General features: G+C 37.6%; 1 protein-coding gene across 6 annotated transcripts in view; it reads right to left on the bottom strand.

Annotated features, from left to right (window-relative positions):
* ZNF385D (zinc finger protein 385D) overlaps nucleotides 1-18,459 on the bottom strand; it is a 1,208,478-nt gene that overhangs the window by 114,641 nt on the left and 1,075,378 nt on the right. For all 6 annotated transcript variants that reach the window (XM_042955767.1, XM_042955771.1, XM_042955770.1 and 3 more), the window contains one exon: nucleotides 1,535-1,645. In XM_042955767.1, coding sequence (XP_042811701.1) covers nucleotides 1,535-1,645 — 111 coding nt within the window. The remainder of the gene's footprint in view (nucleotides 1-1,534; nucleotides 1,646-18,459) is intronic.

Here is an 18,459-nt window from a genome sequence, read left to right on the forward strand (position 1 = left end):
CAAGAAAGAGCCACTTAAAATAGCAATTACAGAACTATATGATTGCTTGTTAAATGTTTAGAAATGATCAAAATTGCAACTTTTGAGTTCAGAACTCTAATTTACAAGTCGAGAGGACTCTTTCTTTCTTTCTTTCTTTCTTTCTTTCTTTCTTTCTTTACAACAGTTGGAGGAGATTATTGTATAACATTTATCAGTTGAAAAGATTTTCTGTTATTAAATTAAACTATGGCAAATGTCTTAAAATTCAAATCCAATCAAAGCACTCAGTATTTAAAAACAAACAACAAAACAAAACAAAAACCCCTAAACCGCTCTTTAAATAAAATGCCATATGTCTAGTATACCCTTTTTTTATATCTACAAATACCATTCAGGTGCTATGCTGGCAATCTACTCTTTTCTAAGCCAACAGAAGAAATATTATAAATCTACCTGATGATTTTAGTATGAGTTCATAAGATAGTAGCAATCCTTAAACAAAATGAAACATCCTCACAGAAGAAAAAAGGTGCTTTATTACTGTCATGTCTATTTTCTGTGCCTGATTACTTTGTATGCTCTTCTCACCATCAGAGCCCCTACAGGACCCACTTGCCTAGAAAGATGAAATTTTCGAAAGCCTAACATTCTCCAGAATCCAGATCCGTTTGGTCATCTCCACACCACACATCAATTTAGGGCAAGATAATGCCAGCTTAGAGGAGTTACTTTACCATCCTCTGTTTGCCTATAGTATCAAAAAGTATTCTATTCCTAGTCCTTCTAAACCAACATTCCTTCTCTTTTCTGTATCTTTCAGCACCAACTCCACACCAAAGCAGGCAGGCAGTATTTGTCACATTGGCCACGGGCCAAAATTAGCTTCACTGTGATGAATCCAGAGATTTTCTGACCCTTAGAAAAGGTATGGAAAGTACAAATAATTCTCTGTGAATAATTTGCAAAAGCACTGGTCAGGTCTACAAATGTCTCCTTTCTATCATGTTTTCCACGTAAGTTTTATTCATCAGGGGCTCGAGTGCTTTGAGGTCTTTTAGACTCCCTATTAAAATGCTAATACTTCTGGGGTAATAACTTAAGAGCTCTATCACAAATATCATCAAGGACACAAGAGCTGATCTGGAATTGGGAACCACCAAGGCAGGTAAAAACATTTACAAAGCAAAATGTTGGCCTTGAGATACAATTTGGGACCTATCTTACTTCAGAGGAATAGTTTATTAAAAGTCTCGTTGGTCCTAAATTTGACTATTCCCCAAAGGGAAGTGTATTACCTAAAGTCAGCATTCCCAAGAGAGTATAAAATACCATTAAAGTGCAAGTACAAAATATTGTATATGTGTGATGTTCCCATAGTAAGCAACCAAAAATAATACAATAAACTCTGAAATTAAAGGACGTAAGGAGTTAAAAATATTATCTTTGAATTTTGACATGCTCAGTTACTGAAGAAAAATGTTTAAGGAATCTCTTCTGCAAGATTAGAACAGCATAATACATTTTTTCAGTGAATACTAAATGGTAAACTTACATCAGAATTAAATCTCAACTGGCAAATGTTGCATGATATGATTTGCTTTCTTCGATGAGGAAGAGGAACCCCGAATGTATGATTTATTACAGCTTTCTGAATCGGGTCCATCTGTAATGAGAAAGAAAATACAACAAATAGAAATAAAGCTTGTCAGTTCCATTGGAATGTTGCCTATTTCATTAAAGAGCCAATCTGTACAGCTTGAATCTACTGCTCACATTATAAAAAACATTTTTATTCTAAGAAACAGCATTTCTACTTTCTTGGAAAATAGACAATAAGCTCGAAGCTCAGTATGATAAGAAAATGATAAATGTACCCATTAGAGTTTGCATACTAACTGTTTTTCTCATTTACGATCAACAATTGTCTCAGTTTGATAAACCTAAAATATAATTAAAGGTTTATCAAAACTCAAGTTATTGCAAATGTCAGCAATCTTACACAGTAGTGTGTCTATGCCATTGCCCCAAAAATGGACTTGTGAATAGACTTGGTCAGATGAACAGTTCTGAAAATAAATTATGCACCATAATCCAACATTAACCTTATGCTTTGTTCGGTACCTTTTCTATGTTAAGAATGTAGTATATAAATCCTACTTTCTAAGAATTCAAATGTATAGAGCTATCAATTCACTCAACTATCATTTATTGACCATTTAGTATAGATTGCTATTCTATGAACTTATTATTTGAGGCTCAGACAGTCTAGACCAGGTTAGTTATCTTTCTCCATCCCATATTCTCAGGATAGGTCAAGTGCAACCAAACACACAGTATCAGCAATCCAGCTCTGATAAAACTCATCAGCTTTGTCCTACAGTCTACATCAGTGGTTCTCAACTGTTGGAGTCAGATAAAAATTTTGATCTGCTTCTTAATACTTGTGCAATCTCTTTGCTTATCTGTGTCTCCCTGAGGTGGTGATGAGTTTTAACAGTAATAACATGTGAAATTTATTTAGCACAATCAGTGCTAAGCACATTACAAAGTCAATAAATGTTGGCTATTATATTTTCTCTATCACAGCACATGTGAAGATCAAAGTTAACTTGAGTCTCACGCTCCTATGGTCATTGTTGGCACACTATTAATTTCTCACATGACCAAGAAACATTTCCAAATAAACGTTACGCATACAGCCATTACTTCTGTTGAATGCCTGCAAACTTTAGAACTCTTAACCCTCATCAGATATAAAGTTCTTATGATCGTCTCACAATGGATTAAGATGGCTTAGAAATGATTTGACATATACCACAAAGCTAAGAATGTGTCTGTGAAATGATGCTCTAATATTCAGCTTCTGTGATACGTTGTAGTTTGTTGACTGCCCTAAACAAGTCACTGACAAATTCCACGTCCTTTTGTGTATTTCAGATTATCAAAACCAGCTCACTCATAGGCTGTCTTCACAGGTAAGTAGGAGGAAGCTTCTGTCTATATAGTCACAATTCCCACTAGGCTACCTAGGCATTCTTAATGTACAGAAAAAATAATAGCACTCAGCATTTATTAAGTGCCTTCTATGAGCTAAGTAATAGGCTAGGCTTTTTATATATTAAATAGTTACAACGATTAAGAATAACTTAAGGTTTATCTTGATAAAAGGTTTATCTTGACCATTTTGGGGTCACCGGGGTGGTTCATTTGGTTAAGCGTCCAACTCTTCATATTGGCTCAAGTTGTGATCTCATGGTCATGTGCTCAGTGCAGTGCCTGCTTGGGATTCTCTCTCTCCCTCTCTCTCTGCCCCTTTCCCGATCTCATACTCTCTCTCTCTCACATACACACACACACACACACACACACTCTCTCTCTCTCTCTCTCTTAAATCAATGAACATTAAAAAATGTATACTTTATTTAAAAAATGTCATAATTTTTATCTTCCATCATCACTTTCCTTTTTTTTATCTGATGTTCATCCTTTCCCATATTCTGGAGGAAACTCAGCTACCCCATGATTTTTCTGGTCATTTCCAGAAATTGTTTAAATTCTAGGATCCCCTCTCTCCTTATTAGTGAATTCTATCATACTTTTTTTTTTCATATCATACTTTCTTTTTAACCAGTTTTATTTTAGGTATAATTTACATATAATAAACTTTAGCAACGTTAAGTGTAGAATTTGATGGGGTTTGGCAAATACGTAAAAGTAGTATTATCACATAGAACATTTCTATTACCTGGAAAAGTTTCCTCCTGCCTCTGTGTGGTCAATAATGACTCCTACTCCCCACCTCTGAAATCACTGGTCTGTTATCTGTTCTTTTTGCCGTTTCTTGAAGTTCATCCAAAGGGAATCATACAGCATGTGGTTTTTTTGGGCTTGACGGCATTTTTTTTTTTTTTTTTTTTTTTTGAGAGACAGCACGCATGAACCTTAAGTAGGTTCCACATCCAGCACGGAGCCGGGCATGAGGCTTGATCTTACGACCATGAGATCATGACCTGAGCCTAACTCAAGACTTGGGCACTGAGCCAACTGAGCCACCCAGGCACCCTGCCCGACAGCTTTCATTCAGTATGATGCTTTTAAGATTCATCCATGTTGTGGCACGCATTATTAGCTTATTCCTTTTATTGCTGAGCAGTATTCCTTTTACACGGATGTGCCACAATGTCTTTATCCATCCGTCAGCTGATGAACATGGGAATTGTTTCCAGTTAATTCTTATTATCTTTTCGAGTCTTAACACACAGTCTAAAGTACATTCCTACATTCAGTTCCGTGTCTTAATCTACACATTAAAAATCAATTTAAAGCTACAGTCTCTTTTGGGGCACCAAGGTGACACGGTTGGTTAAGTGTCTGACTCATGGTCTCAGCTCAGATCATGATCTCATGGGTTCATGAGCTCGAGCCCCGCATCGGGCTGTGCATTGATGGCCTGGAGCCTGCTTGGGATTCTGTCTCTCATTCTCTCTACCCGTCCTCCCACTTGTGCTCTCTCTCTCAAAATAAATAAACTTAAGAAAAAAAAAAAAAGGCTACTCTCTCTTTCTTAGCTTAGACCTACAAACATGGTATAAGTTCTTTTTTCTCTCCCTCTCTATACACACACACACATAAACACACACATATATGTACATATATACACACACATATATTTTTTTCTTCAAGTCCCCTACCCCAGCTAATCTTCCAAACCTTCCTCAACCCCATTTCATCCTCCTTTCCTCAGAGCCTAAATGGAAAATGCACAGAGTTTGACAAGCCAGAAGCCACACAAATGTGTGAATCTGGCTGCTTCAACAGCCATCATTCTATGTCTCAGGATCACTTTTATCCTTGTTTAAACATGCCATCGCAACGCTTCTCTGACAACAATCACAGAGAACACTTGGGGATAATTTCCCTTTCAGCCCAACACCTCAGGAAAAATTAAAAGTGGAAAGAGGTCGCTGACTTAGAGGTAGCTGTTTTATCATATGCTACTGCATCTGTTTGGTGCATAAATGGGGCCCATTCCCACCTGGGGATAAGGTGAATTATGCCTAGAATCCATTTAGGAGTACTGAAGTCCCCTTAGAAGGATACTATAATATAAAAAAATATGGGGCGCCTGGGTGGCTCAGTCGGTTGAGCGTCCGGCTTCGGCTCAGGTCACGATCTCATACTCCGTGAGTTCCAGCCCCTCCTAGGGCTCTGTGCTGACAGCTCGGAGCCTGGAGCCCGCTTCAGATTCTGTGTCTCCCTCTCTCTCTCTGCCCCTCCCCCACTCATGCTTTTTCTCTCTCTCTCTCTCTCTCTCTCTCTCTCTCTCTCTGTCAAAAATAAATAAACATTTAAAAAAATAAATACATTACACATTTATATTAAAGATGCTCTCTGAAAATGAATAGTGCTGAATTTTTATCATATACTGGTGCACAGCATATTATTTTGGTCTTTCAAGTAACACTGGGGAAGCAGTGACCACATTCCATCCAAATTTGTGTAGGAGGTGTTTTGGAACTAGACATTTAATGTGAATGTGGCAGATTCTCTAGATTTAATTCTTTTGTTTGAATTGAATGATGTTCTGATCACTGTGACTGTAAAATCAAATTTCAAAATGCAAAGTAGAATCTTCTTCTTCAGAGACAATTTTATTTCCCAGTATACTTAAAAAAAAAAAAAAAACTCCACCTCACCGAATTATATTTCAATGGTGGATTTCACAAACTATAGTTATATCAACAAAAGTAATTATCTTTATCATTTTAGAAATCCAACACAACAAAACGGTGAGTTTAATGCCTTTATTAATGAGCATGAATCCTATTCACCTCTCTAATATATACATCTTTAAGTAAAACCGTCTGTAACAAGGAATCATGAAAGGGTAAAATCTAAATAATAAATAACAATCGGTTCTGTTGTTAGTTAATTAAATGATACCATGGGGCACCTGTGTGGCTCAGCCGGTTGGGCATCTGACTTCAGCTCAGGTCATGATCTCGCGGTTCATGGGTTTGAGCCCCGCTTCCGGCTCTGTGCTGACAGCTCAGAGCATGGAGCCTGTTTCAGATTCTGTGTCTCCCTCTCTCTCTGACCCTCCCCTGCTTATGCTCTGTCTCTCTCTCTCTCTCAAAATAAACATTAAAAAATTTTTTAAAAAATTAATAAATGATACATGTAAGTAAAAGTCGCATCTATTATCAACAAGCCACTTCAATCATTTTGTCTAAATATACCATTATTCATCATTATAATCAAACATTTTGTTTAACAGGAAGCCTTATGTGTTGGTTCCCCCTCCCCACCATAGGTTGTGATCCGTCAAAATAATGACACCTTATTGTGTGCATGCATTTTATCATGAGGAGTTTTTCTACAAAATCAGTCTCAAGAGACGCCAATGTGTATAGGCAAGAAAAAGGGGTTCTTGGGTAAAATAAACTGCAGGAAACCTCAGTGCTACAGGCTGGACATTCACAGTGCCCAATAAAATATTAAATTCTCCGAGATGACCTACAATAAAAAATCTGTTTTAAATAAGTAATTTCTAAAATAATGTAACCAAAACTTTTGTTTTCTTTGTTTTTAAATTTTAACGTCCTTGTTTAGTGCATACAGTTAAGAAAGTAATGACCTGGGAATAAAATCACCATAAAAATACAAATGAAAACATAAAGCAAAAAGTAAACCAAAAATGTAACAACAAGAAATCAGATCCATAAAAGCTTCAATACATTTCACTTAACTCATGCAGCACTGAATTAAAAACTAAATTAAATGGTAAACTCCACATGATATTTTCATACATATTTATCTAATGTCTAAAGTGGGATTTTTTGATGGCTAAAATTTTCCAAACACATTATCCAACCCCCCAAACAAGCAAAAGTGAAGAATGATACAGTACCTATTCATATGTGTACCCAAACTCTAGCCTAAAATTCAATTTCAAACTCTGCTAGGGCCTTACTTAAAGCCAAATGAATATGTTTTTCTTCATTTTAGGCTTAAGGATCTTTGCATTTCTATCTCAGGTCTTACTTTTCCCTTTCCTCCCCTCTGGGCATTCTGCCAAATCGATTCGTAAATGAGCATAGAAGGGACAGCCACTGCTCAAGATTCCCTTCTCTAAAATGCCTGTTGTATTTTCTGAGGATGGGGGTTAGCCCTGAGTTTATATTCTCTGCTTTAAAGACTTCCTCTCTTTCTTTTCCTATTATTATTGTGGCTTTCGGTCTTAAAATCAAAGAACAAAAACGCAAATGCCAGAAAGTTTAGAAGTTCAGAAATATAAAGGTTGTCTCTTCCACCTGATATTTCTATGTAACAATGACTGGTAACAATAACTCTAAAGGTGACGCTCACAGGCATTTACTGTGTATTTTTATGTTTATGAGCGCCATTTTTATCCTAACAACTTACTATAAGCTCTCATTGCCCCGTGCCTAACATCACACAACTACTAAGAGGCATAGCCAGCTAAGACATACAACATCTCACTCTGCCCTGCTGTCTCTGGCAGGAACCGACATCAAGCTTTGTGATGTCCTTTGTCCTGGATGTTTGTGACTCTGTAGTATTAGGTGACACTGGGCTGAGGTCCTGGTGGATTTGTTACGTCAACTATGAATTAACAAAATTTGAGCTTATATTACTTCCATTCACATACTAGGAAGCACTAATAAAAAATCCTAATTATCCTAATCCTGCAACAAACTTGTTCATTTGTAAAATTTGCAATGTTGACATTTTGCTTTCACTTTTTAAAATGTTTTGATTTTTTTTTTTTTTTGAAAGAGAGAGAGAGAGAGAGAGCAGGGTAGGGGCAGAGAGAGAAGGGGACAGAGGATCCGAAGCAGGCTGTGTGCTGGACAGACTGACAGCAGCAAGTCCCATGTGGGGCTCCAACGCATGAACTGGGAGATAATGACCTTAGCCAAAGTAGGAAGCTCAGCCAACTGAGCCACCCAGGCACTGCTTTAACTTTTTTTTTTTTTAATGTTTATTTTTTTTTGAGAGAGAAACAGTGTGAGTGGGAGAGGGGCAAGAGAGAGGGAGACATAGAACCCAAAGCAGGCTCCAGGCTCTGAGCTGTGAGCACAGAGCCCCACACAGGGCTCAAACTCACGAACCAGGGGATCAAGACCAGAACCAAAGTCAGATGCTTAAGTGACTGGGCCACCCAGGTGCCCACTTCCCTGCTTTAACTTTTTAAATGGATGTATATACATTTAAAAATGTATATATATTAAGTGTATCTATCACTAAAAGTTTATCTATCGTGAAAATGTTGTTTTTTAACCTGTGCATACTTCCATGTTAATCACCATCCCAATAAACATATAGGACATTTTCAGCAATCTAGAAGGTTCTCAGAATGGAGCCATAAGTTTGGAAGTCCCCATGCCACCTGCACTTCTGACAAACAGGCTACAAATTAGGGGGTCTGATAACTTGCTAGAATGATTAGCAGGACTCAAGAAAATACTATACTTATGGTTAGAGTTTTATTATAAAAGATACAAATCAGGGCTGATGGGGGTTTTGGGGTAATGATGGTGTGGTCTAGAGCTGACAGCCAAGAAAGAATTCTTGAAGAAGTCTTTGGTGCAAAAAGGTGATTTTTATTAAAGCATGGGGACAAGACCCAAGGGCAGAAAGAGCAGCACTGGGGTTGGGACCAGTATCTGATTATACACCCTCAGGTTGGGAGGGGTCTAGGGATAGAGTTAAGTCTCTAAGGTATTTTGGAAGCAAGGTTTCCAGGACCTTGAGGGGCTTGGTGTCATTAGAAAAATGCCATTTATTACCATTTAGTAAAACCTCAGTCATGAGACCCTTCAGATGTATATCAGGGGGCCATAAGCTTGGAGTATGATTGCCAGCATATATCTTGGGGGATTTGAGATAAAGGAAGCTTCCAAAGGAATTTTCATATGTTCAGGTGGACTTACAGGATCCTGGGGGTCAGGATAATGTTAAGACGAGATTCCCTTTTGCCCCTAGCAAAGTGTCATCATCATCAAGGCAGAGGAGCTCCTAGAGGGAGGTCACTCTGCCTATTTCAAGGACTTGTCAGTAGGCTATAGGCAGTAAGGGAATTTAATTTTTCATTTGCCTTAGTTTCCCCATCACCATGGTAAGCACTTAAACCCCTTTCCTTTGTTCTTGGGTAGCCAGGAGTGTCCAAAAAATATCACACATATCCCACCTGGCCGGGGGTGGAGAGGTGCTATTAGCCTGTACTTGCCCTCAGCCTGCCCTATGCTCCCTCATCAGGACCAACCAAATGGAGAGTCCCAAAGGGTGATGTCTGGTAGAATCTTGAACATGGAGCTTCCAGGTCACTTCCCCAAGAAATTGGAATGCATCACCCTTCCCCAAACCCTCACAGCTAAGAAGTAGGCCCAAACCTTGGCGTCTAGAGTTAATATCTATTGAGGTTTCATCACATACACAGGGCCGACTGACTGAATCATTGGCAAAGTGAATGAACTCAATCCCTAGCCCCACTTCCCTTCCTGGAAATCCAGAATGATAAACCCAATCCTCTTTCTGGTTGGCCTTTCTGGTGACCAGCCTCCCTCCAGCCCAAGTCATCTCATTAGTGTAAACCCAGGTGTGATCCAGGGTGTGCATGATTCACAAAGCCACTTACCACTCAGGAAATACCAAGATTCTAGAGCTCCACCTAAAATCTAAAAACTGAGGACAAGGAGGCCCAAATTCTTTATTACACAACAGTTGTGCATCTTTACACATATTTTTACACAGCTATAAACATAATATAGAATATTTTCTTTTTTTTTTCATTTAACAATATATCTTAAGAATACTTTCATTTAGCAGCAGTTTTCATATTTACCAATTAAATGGTGGCATACTATTTCATTACATGATTGTACCACAATTTATTTAGCCTGTTGTTGGATATTTAGTTTGTCACAATTTAAATAGCACGGCACAGATCATCTGTATTGGTGTCACTTTGTTAAGAACCACAGCATTTTAGAGCTGGGAAGAATCTGAGTGATCGTATTTTGCCTTCTCATTCTATTGACAAGGCCACTAAAGCCCAGAGATGTGAGTACCAGTAGTAGAAAATGCACAACAAACCAATTCTCCACATCCCTGTTCTAGGTTCTTACAGCTGTAACATGTGACAGTGAGTCTAATCCCTCCTCTTTGCACCCCCAAATAGGAAGTAACAAATGGTTAAGATGTAGTCTGAAATGTTGCTGCTCTTATTTGCTAGTTGTTCTTTTTTAGTCTTTCTAAGCTTCTATGTCTTTACCTCTAAAATGGAGTGATAATCACATTGGGTTATTTCGAATAATGAACTATATAAAGTGTACACTGAGCCCAGCCCTGTGCCTGGGCATGCAATAAAGATAACTGCTTCTTCTATTACTATTTTATAGCAATAATAGTGAATATCATCATTCCTTTCCAGAAGCAAAAAAAAAAAAAAAAAAAAAAAAAACCTAAAAAAAGAGTAGAAAGATACCTTAAAGGGTCCATGTGATCCAAAACCATCCAGAAAAAAAACACATAAATTTAACTACAATCAACCGTGTAATTGAAAAAAATAACAATAGCTAATTTTAAATGAGCACTTAGACGTGTGAGGCATTGTCAATAAGGACTCTGTCTCGTTAAGTCTTTACAGTATCCCCGTAAGGGAGACACTTTGGTTTTTTCCTTTTAATAAATTTAATTTTTTCTATAACAGTTTTAAGTTCACAGCAAAACTGAGCAGAAGGCACAGCAGTAGATACTTTATTTGCTCCCATCTTACATATGAGAATGTTTAGGTACAGAGACAGGAAGTTAAGCTCTCACAGGTAGGCAGGTCTAGACTGGTGATCCGAATTCAGGTAGTCTGGCACCACCATTTTCCCAGTTGATAAACACAGTGCTAGATTTTCCTTCACCAGCAAAAGAAAAATACCAATGTCTTTACACATACACACAGGCGTGGATGGGAGAAAATGTCTGCAACATCCAAATCATCAAAGGTTATTTGAGGAGCTGTAGAAATCACTATGATTTCTAAAAGATAACATACCAAAGCCAAAATGTTCAAGGCATATTAAAAGGCAATTTGTAGAAGAGAAAATCTGAACGGTCACTAAAAAAATAAAATGTATTGGTTATTGTGAAAGTAAAGTTTAAAATAACAAGAAGACAGAAGGCAAAAACAGTCTGACAACATTTCGTACTGACAAGGATTTGGGAAAAGTGCAGAAAAATTTGGCATCACCCAGTAAAACTGAAAATGAACTGAACATATGATCGGAACATTCAAGCTCTGAGAAACTCTGGCTCCTGTGCACTAGAAGATTATTACAAGGAAGTTCCCTGTAGTTTTTTTTGGTATCAGTAAAAACTTTAAAACAACCTAACTAGCCAATAATGAATATTCAAAGAGGTATAAAATAAAATACCATACAGAAGTTATAAGGGATTCATTAAATATTTCTTTATCAGCATGGGGATATAAACAAAATATAATGTGTCAGAATATCTGCAATATGACATCAGAACTTACAAAAAAATCACACATGCATACCCAATAAGTAAAATAAGAAGGAACGATTAGGATAGCATCATTTTATAACTCCTAAAGAAATAATGTGCCCAGGAAATGCCCATTACTTAGCTAATGAACCAAAAGAGACAACCAAATATCAGGTGTCTCTTGAAGAACTACAAAACCCCTTGCAAGGAAGTCATGCTCAAAATAACAAACTTGCATCCGATCAAGCCTCTGGATGTAATTACCCATTCTTAGGAAATATAGAGACGTGGGGCACCTGGGTGGCTCAGTCAGTTGAGCATCCGACTTCACCTCAGGGAATGGTCTCACAGTTCATGGGTTCGAGCCCCGAATCAGGCACTGTGCTGACAGCTCAGAGCCTGGAGCCTGCTTCAGATTCTTTCTCTCTCTCTGCCTGTTCCCCACTCACGCTCAGTCTCTCTCTCTCTCAAAAATAAGTCAACAGCAAACAGGAAATACAGGGACAAAAGAACATGGTAAAGGTCTCTACATGGATGGAGAAAGGGGAATATTCATGCATTGTTGGTGAGAATGTAAATTGGTGCAGCCACTGTGAAATACAGTATGGACATTCCTCAAAAAATTAAAAATAGATTACCATATAATTCAATAATTCCACTTTTGGCTATTTACCCCCCAAAATGAAAACACTAATTTGAAAAGATATTTGGACTCTTACACTTACTGCAGCATTATTTTTAATAGCTAAGATATGGAAGCAACCTAAGGGTCCATCAATATATAAATAGATAAGGAAGATGTGGTATGTGTGTGTGTATATAATACATACAATATATACCACATCTTTCTTATCTATTATGTACATACATACATCAGCCATATATACATATATATGTATATATTTATCTTATCTATATCTATATATCTATTTATATATTTATATATCTATTTATATACCTTATCTATATATATCTATTTATATATCTTAACTATTTATATACATACACATATCTGCTACAAAAAAGAAGGAAATCTTTCCATTCACAATATTGAGGGTCCTAGAGGTGTTATGCCCAGGAAAATAAGTCAGAGAAAGACAAAGACCATATGTGTTCACTTATATGTGAAATCTAAAAAACAAATGACCAAACAAATGAATAAACAAAAACAGAAACAGATTCATAAATTCAAAGAACAAATTGATGGTTGCCACAGGGGAGGAGGGGGGGCAGGCAACATAGGTGAAGTTGGATTAAGAGGCACAAACTTCCAAGTTATAAAATAAATAAGTCATGGGGATGAAAAGTGCAGCAAAGGGAAATAGGATTGTAATAGCGTTGTATGATCACAGATGGTAACTATACTTATGCTGGTGAGCACTGCATACTGTACATGACTGTTGAGTCACTGTATTATACACCTGAAAGTAATGTGTCACTTAGACTTCAATTGTCAAAGGAAAAGTCTCCAGGGGACCTGGGTGGCTCAGTCGGTTGAGCATCCGACTCTTGGTTTTGGCTCAGGTCGTGATCTCACGGTTCGTGGTTTCAAGCCCCATGATGGGCTCTGTGCTGGCAGTGTGGAGCCTGCTTGTATTCTCTCTTCTCTCTTTTCCCCTTCCCTGCTCTGTCTTTTTCTCTCAAAATAAATAAATAAACTTAAAAAAAAAAAGTCATCACACTAATGAAATCAATAAATAGCTAGAATGTAATAGGGGAAGACCTATAACTTTAAACATACTTAAGAGACCTAGCAATCAATTATAAACAATGGGTATTACTGGATCAAAATTCCAACAAACTATTTAATAAACATTACAAGACAACGGGGGGGGGGGGAATTGGATATTCACAGTAAGGAATTATTTTTGATTTTTAGTGGTAATAATTGTTGTGTGGCTATGTATTAAAAAAGTCATCGTTGGGGCGCCTGGGTGGCTCAGTCGGTTGAGTCCGACTTCGGCTCAGGTCATGATCTCGCGGTCCGTGAGTTCGAGCCCCGCGTCGGGCTCTGTGCTGACAGCTCAGAGCCTGGAGCCTGTTTCAGATTCTGTGTCTCCCTCTCTCTCTCACCCTCCCCCGTTCATGCTCTGTCTCTTTCTGTCTCAAAAATAAATAAACGTTAAAAAAAATTAAAAAAAAAAGTCATTGTTTAGAATACATAGTAAAATATATACTGAGGAAACAATATTATGGCTATGTTTGCTTCAAAATAATTGAGAATATTTGGGGGCTAAGTGAGTGGAGATATAGACGAAGTAAGATTGGTTCCGAGTTGTTAACTACTGAAGCTAGGTATTGGCTATGTGAGTTTTTATTATACTGTTCTATTTTTGTACATGCTTGAAATCCACCATAAGATAGACTTAACACTAATCACACACACACACAATCTATAAATGGTTTGTGGACACACAACATGTGTATCTAAGAGCATACCCATGTATACTAGAGTGGAAGGAAGGATGCATACCAAACTCACAACAGTTGTTGTCTTTGGGGATCTTAGAATGTGACTGGGACAGTGGCTCCAGAGGACGAGAGCTACATCCATAACATTTCATTCCTTCTAAAATGTGGAACTAGAAGCAAAAGTGACAAAATATTAACAGCTATAAAATTCTGGGTGAATATGGGTTTCGCTACAGTATTTATCATGCTTTTTACTTACTTTAAAAGATCTACAAGTAAATGTTCACATGCGAATCCCTCAGTAGATCATACGTGAGTGAAAATAAGTTGAGGGATGATGCCTTTATTCTCCTTTCTTTGAAATTTGGGCTGGTAGGGAATTTAACAGGAATACCAATCACCCAAGACTAAGACACAGCTCGGAGCGAGGTATATGGGGGTGCTGAATGGAGATACGCATGAAGTTCCATGGTTTCTCTGCTTTTGCCAAACAGCAAAGGACACACAAGAGTTCATTCAACAAATAAATTCATTCAACTGGAGGTAGCCTTATTCCCATGAATCTCATTAATCAGGCCATGCCCCAATCTTCTGATTTAAATAAAGTAGAAAATATAACACATATAAGTCACATAGGTTCATTAACGGTATAGACATTTTTCAAAGCAACAACCTTCAATTCTTTTGTATATTCCAGTTTTTTTTGTCTTGAAAACTATTTTCCCCATGCTTTCTAGCTCATCTTCCCCTGACTAACACTTACTCACTTTTCAGGACTCAAATTTTCAGGATACCTAGCTGGCTTCTCTCAAATGGGCTAAGTCCTCCCACTTATCCAGCAAAACACTCCATCATACCATCGATGATATCTCTTAACTTGTTTGTCTCTCCCAACAGAAAGTCAAGCCAAGGCAGGGGTGGGTCTCCTTGTTCTTTTTCTCAGGAAATTAGTGGAGTGGCTCCCACTTATCATGGGCTCAATGCATGTCTTTTGAGGTGCTAAGTAAACTGAATAATATTGAAACCCAATAAAAAGAACATAATACCAATCTTGGAATGGTATTAACAATAGCAGTGAGAAAACATGGATTTAGGAAACTTTAGGCATTGAAGGTAAAGTAAGCTTATTGGAAGCAAAGTCACAGGAGAAATGATTCCGTGATACAATACGGGATATAGGATATTGACTTGGGGAGTAGAATCTAGAATTACAAGCTAGCACGTAGAATTTGCATATATTTCCATCTAAGCAACAGGGCAATTGTTGATAGGTTCTTTCATCTACCCGTTATGTGCCAACATGAGGCCACCTTTTCACCAGGCATCTTCCTCAGCAAAGGCTAACAGCCATACTGGTGCCCTGATCAGTTAAGGAGAAGATGATTTTGCTCAAAAAAACCAGTACTTGACTTTGATTGAGCAAAGGCATTTGGATGCTCTCCAAGCACTCAAGACATGTCCAAATGTGAGAGATTTCATTGTCAGTAGATCTCTGCCATGGCTCCTTTTCCTAATGTTCTATGAATAGGCTAATAAAGTGAAATCTAAAAAGCTCAAAGTAAATGATGGATTAGCTTGAGGGGATTTTAAGACATTACCTTTCTCAGAATCCTTCGTGATCATGCAAACTGCATTTAACCAATGTATTATGGCCCAGTCATGGAATATACACAGATACACGCATTTTAGGATTTTCAAGTGCAAATATGAAATTGTGACCAATACAATTTCTCAGTCATGGAAGTTCAATCCTGGTTACAACTTTAGAAATTATCTCTTTGTGGTATTTTCAGTGGGTGGGATCTATGTTTCACACATGTTTATATGCCCTGTGGCTCTCATTCCTTTCTGTGGAACTCAAAATATATTTAAAATTTATTGAAACTTCTCAGTTTATAAATGAGAAAAGCTATACCCTAGAGTGGGGGAGGAAGTTGGAGAAAAAAAGGAAGGAAAGGTGATTTTATTCCACTGATGGGCTCCCTTTTTCTGCAATGTTATACTTTTTGCTAGTCAAAAGAATACTAAGTTTGTCTGAAAAGAATGAAAGTTGCCTGATCACACTAATAATGCCCTGTAGAGAAGGTTGCAGGGCTTAATTTAGATGTTTTAAAAACTTTGTTATTAGCATTACAGGGACTTAATTTAACTCAAATGTTTTGATGAGAATCCTGCTTCTGGTGGACTTAAATAGCAAAATCTCTTCCAAAGACAGCAAATGCTTAAGGATCCTGTCTGTACAGGAAGTCAGGTTTCTCAAGAGACTTTAGGGTTGGTCTCTGAATAAGATTTAAAGTAATTAAACCAAACAACTCCAGAGTTGGGATTCCATTTACATGGAACGCCCCAGAGAGCATGATATTATTGACTGAGCAAGAAAATAAATTCTAGAAATCTATTCTATTACCTGCTGTACTAGAAGTCCACAAACACATCTGGTTCCCAGGCAGGTCACTAAACTATGGGTCAGGTATTGAAATCTGCTGTGCTGTGAGATGAACGGAAAGGTACGGACAAATATACTGTTGCACATAAATTAAACGTGGCTAAATTGAAAGAATTTTCTCTTACTTATTCTGGAAGTATGTCCTTCCTACTTTTCTCTTGAACTCCTTTCTTTTACAGAATCATGATTTTATCAGATGAATTTATTTATTTATTTATTTATTTATTTATTTATTTAGGTAGGTAGGTAGGTAGTTCTGGCTTGAAAAATTAAAATGTAAAAGTCCTATGCTAATTGGCTTTTTTAAATTTAAACTTTTTTTAATGTCTATTTATTTTTGAGAGAGACAGACAGACCGCAAGCAGAGGAGGGGCAGAGAGAGAGGGAGACACAGAATCCGAAGCAGGATCCATCCAGGCTTTGAGCTGTCAGCACAGAGCCCTATGCAGGGCTTGAACCCGCAAACTGCGAGATCATGACCTGAGCCGAAGTTAGATGCTTAACTGACTGAGCCACCCCGGTGCCCCCAGTTGGCCTTTTAACATTTTCTTTTTTAATATTTTAACCATGTGTTCATTTCCTGGGGCTGCCATAACGAAATACGGCAAATTTGTTGGCATTATCTCACACTTCTGAGAGCTAAAAGTTCAAAATTGAGGTCTTGGCAAAGCCGTGCTTCCTCTGAAATCTGTAAGGAGAATCTTTCCTGCCTATTCCTAGCTTTCGGTGTTTTCCCATCAATGTTTGGCAATCTTTCACTTATAGATGCCAAGGATTACTATAATCCTCCGCTTTCACACTGCATTCTTCCTATGCGTGTCTGTCTCTGTGTCCAAATTTCCCCTTTACAAGGACACCGGTTATATTGGATTTTGGACCACTCTACTGAACTCACTGTAACCTGATAACCTCTGCACAAATAAGGTCATGTTTTGGGGTCCTGTGGGGCTCAGGCTTCAACATATCTTTCTGAGGGATAATTCAACCCATAATAAATGGAAGGGATAGTGTGAAAATCTAGAAGTCACTGTAAAATTTTACTCAGGCACTAATTCTAGGATTTCTTGGTTAAAGGAAAAGTAAAACTTAAAATCAGTTTCTTTTCTTTTTTCTAGAGGTTTTATTATTATTATTTTTAATGTTTATTTATTTTTGAGCGGGGGAAGGGACAGAGAGAGAGGAGGACAGAGGATCCGAAGTGGGCTCTGTGCTGACAGCAGGGAGCCTGGTGTGGGGCTTGAACTCATGAATCATGAGATCAAGACCTGAGCTACAGTTGGGACACTTAAATGCCTGAGCCACTGAGACACCCTTTAAATTCAGTTTCTTTGTCTTGTTAACACGATCAGTATAAGCCTCAAAGAATGTTGCAATCCCCAAGGATCTGGAAGAAGAAAGAAGTTCCAAGTATTGAAATACACAGAGAGAGGAGAATGGAATTGAAAGAAGGAGTGTAGATCTTTACTAGCAAGCCTGCAAATAATTGAGATGAGGTGTTTCTGAAATGTCACAAAATGAAAGTTATGAGTCTCTAGAAAGTTTAAATAGTGGCACATTAGTATGATCTACGTGATTATCATGATTTTAATTGTTTGGTTAAATTACAAATGACATATATTTATGGGCAGATATCTTGCACTGTATTTTTTCTTGTTCTTTGTTTCTTTGTTGACATCACCATTTAATGCTTTTGAGAAAGGATAAAGATGTCTGGGGTCTTTTTACATAAATTCCATCTCCATAGGTAATCTATATGATCTGTTCTAGCATGAAGATGCGAAGATAACACACATATTAAAATGAACCATGTCAGAATATTCCTGCTTGTTTTTATGTTAAGAACATAAATATACATATATGTCTGCGTATATGGATGTTCATGTTTGTGTCTGTGTATATACATGCGTGGCATGCATATTATTAAGGTACCAATTTACATACCAGTATTTATCCACCAATTCCCTACATAGTCTCTCGCTACTTGGAACTTGGCATGACTCCATTTATTTTGTCCTGTGTTTGGCTAGACTTGATCATTTCTTGAAATATTCTACACCTCCTTGCACTAAAGTATTCATTCACTAACTTACACACGC

Source organism: Panthera leo, chromosome C2 (assembly GCF_018350215.1).
Source record: "Panthera leo isolate Ple1 chromosome C2, P.leo_Ple1_pat1.1, whole genome shotgun sequence".
NCBI lineage: Eukaryota > Metazoa > Chordata > Mammalia > Carnivora > Felidae > Panthera > Panthera leo.